Consider the following 17886-nt stretch of genomic DNA (forward strand, 5'->3'; position numbering starts at 1 on the left):
CTGCGAGAGCAGCGGCATCACCCTGGATGGAAGCCTCTGAGACTCCGCCTAACTGACATCCAAACTCTCCCTCTCCCTCCCGCAGCCCCAAATTGGAGGCAGCAGAGCCTGGGAGCAGCCTCCACGGCGGCAGCGGCCGCCCCAGCCCCAGCCCCAGCCCCGCCCCCGCCCCGCGCCCCGCCGGAGACGCCCGGATCGGCGGAGCCTGGCGCGAGCCCTCGCCCCCTCGCCTCTCCCGCCGCGCCTCCGCCTGCCCGCCCCCGCCGGCCGAGGCTGGGCTGCGGGAGGCGGCCGGGCGGCCCCGAGCTTCGCTAGGGCGACCAAAACAAAGGCAGCATCCGGGGCTGGGTGGATGCAAACAACCATGAAAGACTGGGTTCTCGCTCTCCCCGGCTCTGCTGCTGCTGCTGCTGCCGCCGCCGCCGCTGCTCCTCCTCCTGCCGCCGCCGCTAGGGCTCCGCTGTGAGGGGGAAGCAGGGGCGCAGCTGCTGGGCGTGCATCCGAAAGGTGAGAGCCAGAGAGCGAGCAGAGGGGGCGGGCAGGCCACGAAAATGTCCTCGGCCGTGGGGCCCCGCGGTCCTCGCCCACCCACGGTGCCTCCCCCCATGCAAGAGCTGCCCGACCTAAGCCACCTGACCGAAGAGGAGAGGAACATTATCATGGCAGTGATGGACCGGCAGAAGGAAGAGGAGGAAAAAGAAGAAGCCATGCTCAAGTAAGCCAGCCCCAGCCGCGCCATCCATGCCTCCGTGCCTCCATCCGTCCATTCACCACTCACTCCCCTAGTCCTCGCGGCTGAGTGTGGGGAAGGGGCGGCCAGGGTGCTGGGTGCGGACGGAGGCGCCCGCCTTGGGCCAGGGGCGCGGGGCTTGAGCAGGGAAGAGGTCAGGGGACCGGAGGAGGGAGGGGATATGCCACAGATCCAGGAACCCAAAGGCCGGGGGAGGATGTCTTGAGACTGGGGTGCAGAGGAGGGATGGGTGGACGGGGGCCACGCTCGTGGTGGGAAGTGCAGAAGCTGAGAGGTGCTGATCCCACCCAAGTGGAAGGTCCCTGGGCTGGGAGCAGGTTAGGGGGCAGGGGATGAGTAGAAACAAGGGGAGGCAGGATGAAGAGGTGCTGAGGACAGCTCCTCTTCTCTTCTTGGAGTTGTTTAGCTGGTCGGGGTTACCCCAGTGAAGGGTGCCTATATTTATATAATAAAAATGCTTATTTTTAGTGTTCATTTTAGTAATCATTCATCTCACAGATCAAGGTTGGGTCTTTTTTTGGGCAGTTGCCATCTTTGGTAACCTGCCTCCCCAGCTTCTCTTTAACCTTTTATTCAGAGTCTTCTACACAGCATACCTGTGTGAAGACAGATTCTCTTCTCCATATGTAATGCCACTGGCAATACAAAGTTTTTAATCATGGGAGAAGCTGACAGGGACTCTGGCCTGAATAACATAGCGGTTCCTCTTTAGTGGTTTCCAAGAGACCTCTGGGGCCTGTTCAGTTCCTGGAGGAAACAGTCCAATAAGGGATTGGGAATTTGCACTCCTCCTCACTTCTTTAGAGCGCATCAACCCTTCAAGGGATTTCTGTCTGGTGCCCCATTTTCCTGGGGATGGGGAGAAGATGGGACTACTTGCTGGTGGTGCAGGAGTGTGTGACACTGTGCTGCTGCTTGCCTCAGACAAAACTGCTTACAAGGGACTGGCAGAGAGACGGGGCTTTCCTTGCTTAGCATCACCCATAGAGTAGAGCTGAAGGAGGCTTCAACCCTGCCTTTTCTTGGGAAGTCTTCATGTATTCAGGAAAGTTTTCACTCTGAAGCAGGGGAATTTAGGGGCCCTGACTGTGACTGACTCCTTGGTGTCCCCTGCTTAGGCTGGAAGGTGTATCTGGGGCCAGGGGATTGGCATGAAGAGCCAAAAGGAACCTGTTGCATCTGGAGTTAGCTGATAGCAAAAGAGGGGTGGGGAGGGAGCAGGGGTGAAACCCAGACACAGAGCGCATTCTGCATGGCCTCTCCCCCACCCCCTAGAAGTGCCTCCTCGAGAGAAGATGCTGCCGAAGAAGATTTCTTCTGCTTCCCCTCAGTGCAGCAGTGCCTCATAGGAGAGGAATGGAGGGAGGCTGCATTCACAGACCGATGGTTCCCCAACCAGGGCAACTGACACTCAGATAGGGGAGGGGGATACTGAGGGAGAGATGTGGCTGTTAGGTCACAGCAAAATAGTAGAAATCCAGTCATTCCTGTTCTTTCATTGTAGATTCAGAAAAGGGCCATTAACTCCGAAGGCCAGAGCTGGCCTGGTTCTATAAAGAGCAGCAGGTTTCTGAATTCCCTGCTCCTTCTCATCCAAAAATCAAATACTTTAAGCCTGCCGGCTTGAGGGAGGCAGAACCCTCGTTAATCTGCTGCCTGTCCCTAGTGGAAGAATGACGTCCCTGGTGCTGCAGGCTTCCCCTCTTCTGAGACTGGAAGTAATGGATGGTGTCTGATAGTGCTGCTGTCTGTCTGTCTGGTTGTCAGTCCGTCTGTACTCACTGGTTGCAGCCCCTGCCACCTGTCCTGAACACCTTTTCTGCTTGTCAGGATTTACAGGTTTGCTGCTGTTCCTTTTGCTGTTTGCTGCAGACAGCAGGTGGATGGAGGCCTCCAGTAGCTAGTGGAAAATATAGGCTGCTGCTTGCCAGAGTCCGGATAGGAAGGGGAAGGCACAGTGCAAGTAGTGGCCATCACGCCTCTTCATTGGCTGTCTCAAGCATGGTGGAGAGTGAGGGATTTTAAGTGGGAGTGGGTGAGTTTTAGGACAGAATTCCAAACCTGCTAACTGCCAAAGGACAGCAATTATAAGATTGTATGGGCTTATATGGGCAAATAAAAATTAGGAGCACTGTCCAACTGCTCATGTCTAACACATCTTTTCCGCTGCTTTTCCTGTGACTGCTTTCTACTGGCTTGCATATATTGTTCCTTTGTTGCATGGATTCACAAAATATCACTGTATATGATGCTGTTATACAACAGCTCTCTATAATCCTGGACCTCTGTATTAACTTTATCCATCAGCCTCCTCTGCTAATGTCTTGGCCTTTTGTTCAGTGACAGATTGGTGAGTGTTTTGGAATCCCAGTTTGCTGCCATGTAAGCCTGTCATATTGTCTGCAATTAGTGGAAAAGTGCTGTAATTTTTTTTTATAGGGGACACTTTATGTCTTAAAAACTGGGGATAATGGGAACTATTTAGATGACACATATATATGAGGACATAATGACACATAGTCATAGATGGTGGCCTTTTTAAAACTTTGTGTTAAAATAGATTGGAAAACAGGATTCTTTTAACAGGGCTTTAAAATATTGTTACATCAGAGAAAAGTTTTTGTGGTAATTATGGGTGATCATAATCACACATCTGAGAAATTACTTTCACAAAACGCCCTACAAAGCTTAAGTTCTGGCAATACGGCAATTAGACTTAAAATTCACTTGTGTTATTGGTGCAGAACTATCTCCTTAAGCTACCTACTGTGCATGCTGTCTCTTTTCACAATGTATAAAAATAGGCGCAGAGAGAAAATAGAAAATGATGGATGAATATGTGAAACCAACATTATAAAATATCAATTAAAATGTATTTGTAAGTTTCATTGGCCTTGATTGTAAATTACTAGTTGAATTTGGTTTTGAGAATGTCTTTAAATATGTATAAATGGAAAAAAATCAAGCTACTTTAAAATCAAGATTTTAGAAGAATTTTATTTGAAATTGAAAGTACTTTATCATAAAAAGAATTCATTTTGTTGGCAAAGTACACTAATTTTACGTTTAATGGCCATATAACTGGAAATAGTTGGCTCCCACAAATTATGTTTAATGATTGACTTAATTATCTGCAAATTAGAGGTCTTTTCTTAATCTTAATAGTGTTTTGGATGTGAGTGTGTGTGTGTGCGTGCATGCATGCACGCACACACACGTGTGTTCTGAAGGCTTTCTGAAACCTAACTTTCTCGATGAATACTCCTTCAAGTAACTGTTACTAGACATCATGAGCCAATATATTACATAGGCTGAAAACTGCATTATCTGGGACCTAAATCAGAGAAGATCTCATTAGATCTAGGATCTTACTCCTTTTTGTAAAAAAAAAAACAACAAAAAAACAAAACAAAACAAAACAAAAACACTTCATAGAGAAAGCAGCTACCGAATAGTAAGAGAAGAGAAAAAATGTAGAGAGTTAAGGCGATGGTTTGAGGATGAGAATCGAGTACCATATTGGAATATAATGTAAATAGCTAACATTTATTGAACATTAACCTCACACTAGCTCTTATTTTAAGTTATTTAATCTAATGCCAAATAGTTAAACTGTGCTCAAGTTTATTATAAGTATAAATATTTGGATTCTCACAATAGCCTGTGCAGAAGGTAAACCAAATAATATAATTCTCACATCCTCACACTACACTCAGAGAATTTCAGTAATATCCTAAACTGACTCACATAACATGGTCCAATCATGATTCAAAATCAGACCTTTTAGTCTAAATCCAAGTATTTTCCCGTACACTACACTGTCTTCCTACCAAGAAGCAGCTTATATTTCATTTATATTTTCTTTAAATGAATTTATAGTCTTTTTCTCAGTTGCAGAGAAGTGGCTTGGCAAAAAATTAGGCTGATTCAGATCAGCTGGTGATCACAGCAGAGCCTGGGGCTTCACCTATACTCTTTCATAGAGTGTTAGAAGGTAATAAAAAGCATCACAGTGTAGTGGAAAGACCATTAAGTTTGTATCCGAGTGTTTTTAGGTTCTAGTTCTAGTTCTGCCACTTACTGTGCAAACATGGGCAAGAAAATTAAATTGAGATTGTATGAAGTTTCATTTTTTTCCTACAAATCCTTCAGTCCATGGTATGAATTGATTTATAAAGAGTATTGACTTTGGGCTTCTCCTTCTCTTCTTAACAGGTCACCTAGCATTTGCTTTCTAATCATCCATAATTACTACTTTTTTCCTGGAAAGGAGACAGAAAGTAGAATGAGAAGAATTCCTGTAACTTCAGCTTTCCTCCTCCTTTTACTTACTTTACACAAATATAATACTGTGGCCTGAAATGTATCCATAAGGTTCATTATGAGAGATCCCAGTTACCAACTGGGAAAAGAAGAAAAGTGGAAGGAAAATCTGGGGAACCTTGAGGGGGATGAGGATAGAGTTCCTATGTATGCAGGTATCATATTTTCATTAGGGTTTGAAAAGATTTTAATATCTTACACCCAAAAATATGAAAAAGGCATTATTTAAGTAAATACATTACTAAATTAGAAGGAGAATATGGAAACCAGTGTGGGCTGGATGTGCTACTGCTGACTTGACTAATAGAAGCATAATGTCTTGGGAATGTTATTTGCTCAACTTTTTAAATGAGGAGAACAATTTTTGTAAACTTGTGCAGTGAGCTTCCTGGAAAGATATCAAATATGAATTCCTAAAATCATATTATTATCCGCCCATACCTGTAATAAGCAGATGGATGAGGTTGCAGTACCATGGCTTATAAAGTCAATTGTATTGCATTTAATTTGTCCTCATGGGCTGTTTTCTACTTTTATACATTTGGTCCTGTGAGTTGGGTATTTTAGAGTTGGTCCTGAGAATCAAAGTAAATTTGCCTGAGGCACGTGGCAGCTAGCATAATGAATCCAGAATCCATGTACACTGACCTCAAACCATTATTGTTCTTTTAAGTCTTTAAAAAAGTGCATTGAGTGCTGGCTATTATGATTTGTTTCCCTCATCTGTTGGAAAGGAAACTAACATTTATCGTGTACCTTCTATGTATTATGCATTTGACTGGATGCTTTACAAATTTTACTCACCCAGGCTCACCTCTTGAAGAGAATTCTAGCCTGTGAGTATTTATTAGTTTTCCAATGTTAGTGAAATTCCCAGAACTAGCTTGGCACCTTCCTGACCCTTTGCTCATGACATTTGATTCTGGAGTCCAGAGAACAAAACTTAAAGGAGTGAGAGAGGAGCTTCATGTGGCTAGTAACATGTTCCACCCTTTTCTGAGGGTGGACTCTCCAGAACTGTCTGGCTTCCGCAGTTCTGGCCCCAGGTGACTCTCTAACCCCATTTGTACCTGGAGTTTTCCTTATCTGCTTGCTGTTTTGCCCACAGGGTTCCCTAATACCATAGCATTTTCCCACCATTCCACCTAACCATGAGTTATCTTTGTTTGCCACTATTGTTCTGAATTTTATTTATTAAATAGGCTATTTCTAACAAAGTGTCATATGATATTTAATTCAACAAGACCATTGTTTCAGGTATTAGAATCAGGTCAGGCATTAGGCTGCTGGGGTAGAATAAAGGCGAATCCTCTGCTTACAGCCCAATGTTGGCTGAGTTCCTATCGTTTTAAAACTGCCGTAGTCAGAAAAAGAGGTGAGTGTTGGATAGTTGGATAGAACACTGGACTAGATTCTGGTCTTAACATTATGACTTTTTATAGGTGTGAACATTGTCAAGATAATCCATCCAAGCGTCAGATTTTATATGTAAAGTGGAATTTATAATGGCAGTCCTTCTAATCTGTGAAGCTTTAAAATGATAGTGGAGGCATCGTATCCTCCAAATTGCTGTTTCCAAGAAAGGTGCCATTATTATGCTTATTTGTTAAAACTGTAGAACACCAAGATTATATTTTCCAGTAGTCTTTGAAGGTACTAGGGGGCTTGGGAAGATGAGCTCTTGGAGAAGAGCCCACCTATCCTTTCATGCTAGCAATGCAGTGTTGCCAGGGTTGCAGCTCCCAGTGTGAGAATTTGACAAGGAGTTAAAAGGTAAAATGAGTTCAGGGCTTGGTCTGAGACTATATTTACCTTCTTTCTTTTCTTTTTTTTCCCCCCTCTCATTAAATAGCTCGTATATGTTTTTAGCACAAAAAGCAATGTGGGCAAAGTGATAAAGTTTGAAAGATCTAAAAGGCAATCCTAATTCAAAAATGAGAAGAGAAATTAGCTTGGGGTAATTTCCTCATCTTTTACAGAAAAAAATTTGGAGAAATACAGTAATAATTTTAGTGTCACTGGGTTTAATAAGTTCTTCATTTTCAGAATTAGCTGAATAAGGGGTCATGTATATTTGTCAGGTAGTTTTCTTTCATGTCAGTTTACCATTGAGTGATGTAATAAATTGCATGTGTTTAAGAACTTTTTAAGATTCTTTATTGGATGCCTTAGGTTTTCTGTATTTATATTCTCACATTCTTACATCGAGTTTATATACACTTATTTCGACTAGATTACTTTTCTGTGGACAGCAAGAGGGGGTTATTCTGCAGAATTGATTTTAGGTGTTTCTGCTTCTGTTGCAATATTGTGAAAACTTCCTGTTCATACGAATGCTTACTTAAAGGCAAAATAGAGCTGTTTAAAAGGAAGGTGACTGTACGTGTTGATTTTCCTTTATCTGTTTATACCAATTTCCTGCTATTATTATGTATGGTAACCCCTTCTCTCAATTTTGAGTTTCAACCCGGATGACAAATTATATTGTCTTCCTCTTTTTAAATCTTGCTTTCTCTTCCCCAAATTCTTCATTTATAACTTCAGAAAATCAAGCAATTAACAGTGTTAAAATATATCTCAACAATACGTAATTCAAGCAAGTGGTAGATATAAAATCTTGATCATTGTTTGGTAAATGGAGAACACTTTTTCTGAGAATGAGGTATTATCAGCCAGGCGTGGTGGCTCACTCCCGTAATCCCAACACTTTGGGAGGCCAAAGCGGGTGGATCACTTGAGCTCAGGAGTTTGAGACCAGCCTGGCCAACATGGTAAAACCCCGTCTCTACTAAAAATACAAAAAATTAACCTGGTATGGTGGAGTGCACCTGTAATCCCAGGTACTCAGGAGGCTGAAGCAGAAGAATCGCTTGAAACCAGGAGGCAGAGGCTGCAATGAGCTGAGATCCTGCCACTGCAGTCCAGCCTGGGCAACAGAGTGAGACTCTGTCTGAAAAAAAAAAGGAAATAAGGTATTCTCTTTTATGGAATCTCAACAGAATGATGCTTTTTATGGCAAAGCTGAATTTAAAATTTCAAAACATTTTTCAAATAATAGTAGTTATGAATTGCGACTTCATACAGGACTGTCTTTATGAGAATTCTCCTTTGAGCCTTGCAAAGAGCAGCCTGCAGTTTACCAAAGACATCTTTAATGTGTGAGAATTTATTTAAATAGATTTTGGGATGTAATATTTTGATATTCCTCTGAGTTTAGATGGCAAAATGAGGTAATGTTACAGAAAGTAATTGCATGTTATTTGTAATATTTTGATAATTCCTCTGATTTTAGATAGTAAAATAAGGTAATGTTATAGAAAGTAATTTCATGCAATATGTAAGTAATCAATGCACTTAATTATAATATTAGCTATTTTAAAGCATAACGAATGAAAGATATTTTGTGTAATATAGAAAATAATACCATGCTAATGATTTATACATTATTTAGTATTTGTTTGTATTACCCATCATTATGCCAGGTAATTTAATTATCATCTGGAAGATGATAGTATATTTACATAGAGAAGGTATGTAAATTGAAAACCAATTAAGATATCTGTACTGTCATATAAAAGTCTCACACTACTTAGCTTCTTTTAATGGACTCTCATGCATAATATACACACTCACAAGTGGAAACTAATGTAGTAATCTTGATGGAGTTTTCTTGCTGTATTTGCTGGACTTTACATCGTCTATTTGATTAGTTCACAACTTACGTACCTACATATGGCTTTCTGTACTTAAAGCAGTATTGCTTAATATTTGAAGACTATTCTTAATCTCAAGAATATATTTTAAAGTTGTAAGTTATTGGTGCACAAGCATTGTGTGCCATATTATTGTTTTTGTTGTTTAAACACAGCTTTTAACCAATGTAACAAGAAACTCTTTGAGGCCGGGTGCGGTGGCTCACGCCTGCAATCCCAGCACTTTGGGAGGCTGAGAAGGGCGTATCACCTGAGGTCAGGAGTTTGAGACCAGACTGGCCAATATGGCGAAACCCCATCTCTACTAAAAATAAAAAAATTAGCCGGCGTGGTGATGCATGCCTGTAATCCCAGCTACTTGGGAGGCTGAGGCAGGAGAATTTCTTGAACCCGGGAGGCGGAGGTTGCAGTAAGCTGAGATTGTGCCTCTGCACTCCAGCCTGGGTGATAGAGCAAGACTCCCTCTCAAAAAAAAAAAAAGAAAGAAAGAAAGAAAGAAAGAAAGAAAGAAAGAAAGAAACTCTTTGATAGGATGTCTAGCTGTTTTGTTTTCAATTTATGTGGTTTTTATTCTGGAAAAAATAGGCAGATTGTATATGAAGTACCTAGGGTATGTAAAAATCAATGTATTGGGTTTCTTTAACTATATGGTAGTATATATCCACATTTAGAGGTTCTATCCAGGTCAGAAAGATTACTTAGCGTATTGGTAGAAAGAGATGAAAACAAAAGTAAAGTAACCAAATGGCTTTTCCTTTTATATTTCACACAGCTTAGCAGATTTATCTTCCTTGGCTATCTCTGTATTGCAATATATTGGAGCTTAAGCCTTCTTTCCTAACTCCTTTGTTTCTGGGAAAAAATGAAGACATTTTACATCCTAGTATCTGAAATAAAGGGATATTGAAATGAACAGTCTCATTTATTTTAGATATTGAAATTTTAGTAAGATCCAAAATCCTAAAGAGATTCTAATTTTATATTATTCATGATTGTGACAGTTTTCATAAAAGTGTAATTTTGAAAAATAAAATACAGTAAAGTCTTCTTATATTAAGAATGGATATTTCAATTTACAGCTGTCTGCATACCCTAGGTCAAATCTAGCCACCTAATATATAGCAACCTGAAGTAAAAACTTGATGCTAGTCTGAAAAAGATATTATGGTCTAAGTATCATGCCAGACACAAGCATTAGAAAGGGATTTTATGGTATTTAGAGCTCCAAAAGCCTAAGCTTTAACAGTCACTATTGGGTACAACTATGATGGATAATCAGTCCAGGGGCTATCTAGTCCCTGACTTCCATAAATGCAGCATAGTTAAAGGCTATAGGAGGTCCACATGCAATAGAAGAGAAGTAAACATGGTACCAGGCCACAAGAAGCAGATACTTTTGCTAGTAAGGTTGTGCAAATTTAAAAAAATATGACATACGCACTTTGGGAAAAGACTAAATACTCAAGAACACAAAATAGTGCAAATTGAGTGGTGGTTATGATAAGAGGTGAAGAATCTTTTGAAGCTCCCTCTTGCCCTTGCTTCTATAATTCCATATCCTTTTGATTTGCGTTCAATGTTTCTAAATGCTTCTATTTTATCTTCTCTTGAATCTCAAATGTTGGCGTTCTCATGGGGTCCTATTCTCCATATTCTCCCATTTTATATGCAGGTCCTTGTGTATCTCCGTCAATGGCTCCAACCATGTATATGTCAATAATCCCTAGATCTATATTACTGCATTAGAATTTACTACTAAATTCTGGATTCATGTCCTTAACCACCTGTTAAATTTCTCTACCTGAGTGTCCTATAGGCACTTTAACTTTATTGTGTCCTGTTATAAATTTCTTGACTTTCTGCCTAAACGCAGTGTCTCTGTATTTCTTGTCTGTGTGGGTAGCATCACCACTGCAACTCCTCACTTCACCCATCATCAAATCCTACAGATTTAATCTTTTGGAATCTTTTAAATGTCTGTCTTATTTTCCAATCCCATTGTCATTACCTTAATGTAGGCTCTCTTCAGTACTTATCTGGATGCCTGAAGGAACCTCTTGATTCATTTTTCTGCCACTAATCAAAATTCCTCCCATCTGATCTGATCTCCACATTGCTGCCAGAGGAATCTTTCTAAAATTCGCCTGATCATGTCTCTCCCATAAAACCCGCTTGCTTTCAGAGTAAAGTTTAAACTTTGTAATCTGGATCCTACTTGCTATTTCTGTTCTTTGGTCCGTGAATACATTCCTGCCATAAACTTGCTGAACTAGTTTTCAAGGGTAATTGCTATTTCACAACATGGTAACCCAACTCATACTTTTCTCTCCATCAGAAATATCCTTTTAAATCTGACTAAGTTTTACCTAGCCTTTTGAATTAGCTCAAGTGACACCTTATCTGGTATATCTTCCCAGACTTCTCAAATAGATTTTGGTATTCGTCTTAACCTCTTTTGATTGTTTTATTTGATTTTTCTATAACCTCTTTCTCTTAACAGTGTCCTCTCAGTACAGCATAAATTCTGGAAAGGAGGACCATTCTTATTTGAATCCCTCATATAAGCATATTGCCTGGCATAGAATAGGTGCCCAATTTTTAAAATTGTATATGGATGGATGAATGAATGAATGAATGAATGAATTAGATTCAAGAAATGTGGACTGGAGGAGTCACCCAGGGCTGCTAACGGTATAAGTAGGAGGATAGAGTGGGACGATTATTCTAACCACGGGAATTCAGTCAGCAAATTTTGAAAACAAGCAGTGAGTTGAGTGCTTTTAGTTACCGAGAGAACCAGGTTGACCAGAACTTATGAGGAAAATATATTGGATACTAGACATTATAAGGTAAAATTAACATGTAATTTTTGATGGCCTGTTGTATCTTGATTTATCATTCTTAGGTTTTTGAAAGACAGCATTCTTAAAGTATTTGAATATAAGTGAGGATGTAAATGATATATTTTAAAAAGTAATCCTCTGGACAGACATGCTTAATGGAAACATTTTCTTTGAAATAAAACATCACTAACTTCCATGACAGTTTATAACATAGTACTGTTAGTTTTCTGATTTGATATTTAGAATTAGATCAGTAGTGTATTGCCAGAAAGCATTCTACTGATTATATTTTTTAATAAAAAAGGATACCTCAGTTAAGCCATCTTCTAGACTTAAAATCCTTGAAGGAAGGTATCTTATATTAATCATCTTTTCATTTTCATTGCCCAACTCTGTAACCCATACATAATAGGCCTCCAGCAAGTGCTGTTGAACTAAATTGTATAGCCTGTGTGCCCAGGACACAACAGCACTGACTTTTGCATTTCAGAATTAGGCTGAGTTGAGGTGTGAGTGGGAACTCAGTGACTATGTCATCCATCACTGGTAAATTCTCAGCTCACCTGCAAATACGTGTACCTAAAGCAGCATCACTAATACATGTCAGATGCCTCAGAACCTTTCTGAACATAGTGCTCCAGGCCATCAACTGATAAGAGTTGGCAGGAAAGATGGCAATAAACATTCTAGCCACTGAGGATTTATTTTTACTCTAAGAAGAGAAAACTGAGGCCAGAGACTCAGGATTTCATTTTTCATTACTGAGAGAGCTAGGGATAAGACTCCAGGTCTTCTGTGTCCTAGTACAGTGGTTTTTTTCCACCGTCACCCTTTTTACACTTGGTTCCATTTTAACTACCAACGCATTCAAACATTTAATTTTTTTCATTTCTGTTTTTATTTGCTTTCTCTTTGAGATACTATTTGTTATAGAAAACTCCATGAGAACTTATAATTACTTTGTTCATTTTGAATTTGGTTTTATTAAGTAAATAATATATAAGTAAATTATTGCCAGATTATATAAGTACATTATTGCCAGGGACTAAGAAATATTTTATTTAAAGATTCCCTTTGGAATCATATTTGTTGAAATTTTATTTAAGCTGTATCAACATTTCTTAATTGTGATAATTTTATTTTTAATTTTAAATTTTCCCCTGAAAGGTACATTTTTACTAGCAGTAATTTATTTATGATTCCAAATAACTTTTCCTATTATGCTTTTGAATTATGTATATATTAAAATAATGTTTTGGTTTTTTTTACTCTTAAAAGCCAGTTGATTTTTGCTTACAAAGAAGAGCTTTCTTTGGTTCCTCTTCACTTGGAGGTTTGACTTCAATTACTGTGGGTCAGTAATTCAAGGAAAGTTAGTGGGATGTGGTGTGAATGGCTACTCACATATATATCTAAGAACTTGTATTTGTATACACACACACACACACACACACACACACACACACATATATATATACTCTCATCTCACCTGTGCCTCCATACATATAATCTCACATACCCACATCCCTGAAGACTTGAAAGATTCTTCTATAAAGTCTTAAGGAAGTTAATTCTATCTAATTTACCAGAATTTGTATATTTGTATGATCTAGACATGACTTGCATTACCTTTTGCACCCACAGCCCTTTCTGTGGATTTTATGCCAGTGGCTATTCTGGAAGAAGCAGCCCTACATCCATATGATCCCAACATGGCTGTAGCTAACTGGACTAATGGTGGACAGTTGGCCCAAGGCCAGGTGATTTATCGACTGGCCAAATACTAATGAGAGTGTCTTTCAAATTTTTAAATAGAAAATCATCAGAGGGCCAAAGAAAATGAATTATCCACATTCATTTGTTCTTGAAGCAAAAATAGATTGAGCGCTACTCATGATATGCTAGGTGTGGTACTAGAATTAATAGCCTTTTGTAGAAGGAAGTAAATTTTCTTGAATAATCACCCACGTAAAATTAAAATCTATGATAAAGGCAGCACAGAACATTGTATAATATTTTGATAAAATAATACTTTATCAGGAATTTTGACTAAGATCAGGTTATCCAGGTGTGCTTCCCATGGAAATGACAGTAAGGACTGAGCTAAGATCTGAGAATGAACAGAAGTTAAGCAGGCAAATAGGGGTGAAGTACCCTCTAGAAGTAAAGAATGAGAGCCAGTGATGGAAGGGGGAGTGGTGAGCCTGAAGCACTGGAAAGAAGCCAGTCTTGTGGAAGATGAAAAAGTCTGCAAAAGGCAGGAGTGTGGTTTGAGAAGAATTTGGAGAGGTAGGCAGAAACTAGACATGGTAGGGCCCACCAGGTCATGTTTTAGAGTTTTTTCTTTATTTTAAGAGCCAAAGGGTTTTGAAGAGAGATATGATATAATCTTATTAGCATTTTTAAAAGATCATTCTGGCTGAAGTATCAAGAGCAGATTAGATGAAGTCCGGGGGCATGTATGTGTAGAGACCAGCTGGGAGGCTACTGTAGAAATCCAGGTGGCAGATGTTAGAAGCAGAAACTTTGGTGGTGATGGCAAAATGTTAAAATTTGAGAGAGATTTGGGAAGCAAAAACCACAACTGTTATTGTTGTTTTAATTGATTGAATATGGGTTGATGTCAGACTTGTGCCACCAAGTTTTGGGAGTATCTGGAGTGATGGAAGAGAGATCCCAAATTTAGTCCTGGTTATTTGGCTTTGTGGTAACTTTGAGAAATCCGAGAGAGATATTAAGCAGGTTAAAGGTCAGGAACTCAGAAGAGAGTATGGGTTAGAAATGTAAATTTATGAGTCATGTGTACACAGATGGCCATGAAGCTATGGGTGAGGCTGAGTGATTAAATTCAGACAATAAGAAAGCCTAGGAGTAAGCTTTAATGAAGTTTCACTTTTAAAAATTGATAGAGGACAATAGCCCTGCAAAAGCATTAAAGAAGAAATGGCCAGAGATATAGGATAAAAACCAGGAGAGCCTTGTCTCACTAAATCAAAGGGAAGAGAGTATTTTGAGGAGGCTAAGGCACACTGACTATGATAGCTAAAATTAGATGAACAAACAAGGAAGACTGGAATCACCTAATGTTGATAAAGATAATGAGAAACTAAAAGTCTTATATATTGATTGTGGGCATGATAGAGCCACTTGAGAAAACTCTGGCAGTTTCTTAAAGAATTTAGCGTGCATCTACACTATGACATAGGAATTCCATTCCTAGATATTTATATAAGAAAAATGAGAACATACACTGACAAAAAGACTTATTTAAGAATCTTCATAGCAACCTTACTGTTAATGACCCTAAAATTGAAATAGCTCAGACGTCCATCAGTAGAATGAATTTAAAAGCTGTGAAATACTCACACAATGAAAAATTTACTATTCCACAATAAACAGGAATAAAACATTGATACATAAACAACATGGATGAATCTCAAAAACATTATGGTAGATAGGAAAAGCCAGACACAAATCAGGCAGACTGCATGATTGATTCCATTCATATGAAGCTCCAAAATAGGGAAAGCTAATCTATGGTGGTGGATATGAGATTGGTAGGCTCCTCTATGGTGGCAAGGGTGAAGGACTGGCTGGAAAGGGGCAGGAGGTGACTTTCTGGAGGGATGTAAATATCTTAAATATTGATAGAGGTATGTATTATACATATGTATGCATTTGTCAAAACTGACCAAACTGTTTACTTACTACGTGTGCATTTCACTGTATTTAAATTTTACCTGAATCAATTTTTTTAAAATGAATTCTGCAGAGACATCAAATAGGATGAGAACTACGAAAGAGCTATTGTATTCGGTAACAAGGAGATCACTGGTAACTTCAGGAAAGGCTTTTTCTACAAATTTATGGGGTCAGCGCTAGATTGGAATGGGTAGAATGGGAGAAAGATGAATAAAAACATAGTTGTTGCATGTAAATCTTTCAAGGAGCTTGGCTAAGAAGGGGAAAGAAGCATGAGAAGATAGCTAGAGGAGAATGAGGAGTTCAATTTGGGTTTCTTTAAGATAGAATTTAAATGGATAAAGTTAAGAATGTTTAGAAATCAAAGAAGGAGAGAATACAGTGGAGGAGGTGGTTTGAATAAAAGAGAGAGTGTATTTTGTGACGGGAAAGAAAAGATGAGGGACCTTCTGTCTGTTTCTATTTTTTCTGTAAGTAGGAGTTGGCTCATCTTTTGAGAGTGAGGGGAGTTTGAGATTTGAGGATAAAGAAAAAAGTCTGAAATAGTTGAGTTGGGGAGCAAGAGTGTGGGTTTATCAGCAAGACAATTGATTACTGATCTACAGATGAAGCCATGCTGGGTCATGTATAAGATGAGTCAACAGAAAGGGAGAGACTGACAAAAGCATGCAGATAAGAGAGGCTTTTTGGCCCATGAGACACAAAGAGAAGAGTCTTTGATTTGACCTCTCAAGCTGAATCATTGTGAAACCTGGGTCAACAATTTCCTATGTATGTGATCTTTCTTTTTTTCTTCAACTGTTATTTTAAGTTCTGGAGTACATGTGCAGGATGTGCAGATTTGTTGTAGGTAGTTGCTGGTTTGCTGCACTCAGATCAACCCACCTCCTAGATATTAAGCTCAGCATACTTTAGCTATTCTTCCTGATGCTCTCCCTCCCCTGCCCCCGACAGGCCCCAGCGTGTATTGTTTCTCTCCATGTGTCCATGTGTTCTCATTGTTCAGCTCCCACTTATAAGTGAAAACATGTGATATTCGGTTTTCTGTTCCTGTGTTAGTTTGCTGAGGATAATGGCTTCCAGCTCCATTCATGTACCTGCAAAGGACAGGATTTCATTCCTTTTTATGACTGCATAGTATTCTGTGGCGTATATGTTTCACACTTTCTTTATCCAGTCTATCACTGGTGGCCATTTGGGTTAATTCCATGTCTTTGCTATTGTGAATAATGAAGCAGTGAACATACATGTGCATGTGTCTTTATAATATGATGATTTATATTCCTTTGGGCATATACCCAGTGATGGGATTGCTGGGTCAAATGCTATTTCTGAGTCTATATCTTTGAGGAATTGCCACACTGTCTTCCACAATGGTTGAACTAATTTACATTCCCACCAACAGTGTAGAAGCATTCCTTTTTCTCTGCAACCCCACCAGCATCTGTTGTTTCTTGACTTTTCAATAATCGCCATTCTGACTGGCGTGAGGTGGTATCTCATTGTGGTTTTGATTTGTGTTTCTCTAATGATTGGCGATGTTGAGCTTTTTTATCATATGTTGATTGGCCGCATGAATATCTTCTTTAAAAGTGTCTGTTCATGTCCTTTGCCCACTTTTTAATGGAGTTGTGTAAAACTCAAAACTATAAAAACCCTAGAAGAAAATCTAGGCAATACCATTCAGGATACAGGCATAGGCAAAGATTTCATGACCAAAACGTCAAAAGCAATTGCAACAAAAGCAAAAATTGACAAGTGGGATTTAATTAAACTAAAGAGCTTCTGCATAGCAAGAGAAACTATGATCAGAGTGAACAGACAGCCTACAGAATGGGAGGAATTTTTTGCAATCTATCAATCTGACAAAGGTCTAATATCCAGAGTCTACAAGGAATGTAAACAAATTTACGGGGAAAAAACAATCACTATGTAATCTTAAACTGACTTCATTTGAGTAGGTTTCTGTTTCTCCCAACCAAAAGAGCCCTGATAAGGATTAGTAGTGTGTGTGTGTGTGTGTTTTTTTTTCCCTACACGGAATTTGACTAAGTCTGCATGCATATTAAGTCTGCACTAGAAATAGACTAAGTTTTGAGTTTCCATGTTGAGACAAAAAAAAAGATATTTCCATTTCAGAAATTAATACATCTGTTTTCATACATGTATGTATATATGCATGTACATGTACACAAATTCATATGCAGTCTCCATAAATTGGCATTCTTCCAACAAGATAAATTATCCTTCCTCTTTTTCACATGTATCTTTCATCTAGTCAGTTTATGTTTTTGTCCTTTCACCTGGGATGACCTTGTTTATTATTATTTGAAAGGTTTGGAGGATACAGAATAAAGAATGGCATTATTTCCTTCAGATCTTTTACCATGAGGGACAGTCTGATACCCACAGTGTGATAGGGAAAGCTCTGACCACACTAGTTTGACTTGTTTCCCATTTCATGGTTGCAGAGTAATTTGGATTTGTTTTAGGCCAGGCCCCTCAGAAGCAGACTCTGATTTGGAGATTATTGTGCAAGACGCTTATTAGGGAG

The 17886-nt window shown here is 39.3% G+C and overlaps 1 protein-coding gene across 32 annotated transcripts in view; it reads left to right on the forward strand.

The window, feature by feature from the left end:
* Positions 1 to 229: 229 nt before the first annotated feature.
* RIMS1 (regulating synaptic membrane exocytosis 1) overlaps positions 230 to 17886 on the forward strand; it is a 517655-nt gene continuing 499998 nt past the window's right edge. For 30 of the 32 annotated variants that reach the window (XR_010158065.1, XM_016955814.3, XM_016955798.3 and 27 more), the window contains exon 1: positions 230 to 715. Coding sequence is in view for 31 of the 32 variants with exons in the window: in XM_016955814.3 (XP_016811303.1) it covers positions 552 to 715 (164 nt within the window). In the remaining variant the exon portion in view is untranslated. The remainder of the gene's footprint in view (positions 716 to 17886) is intronic. The other 2 variants (XM_016955797.3, XM_054686023.1) reach the window with 1 other exon arrangement.

Source organism: Pan troglodytes, chromosome 5, assembly GCF_028858775.2.
Source record: "Pan troglodytes isolate AG18354 chromosome 5, NHGRI_mPanTro3-v2.0_pri, whole genome shotgun sequence".
NCBI classification, from domain to species: Eukaryota; Metazoa; Chordata; class Mammalia; order Primates; family Hominidae; genus Pan; species Pan troglodytes.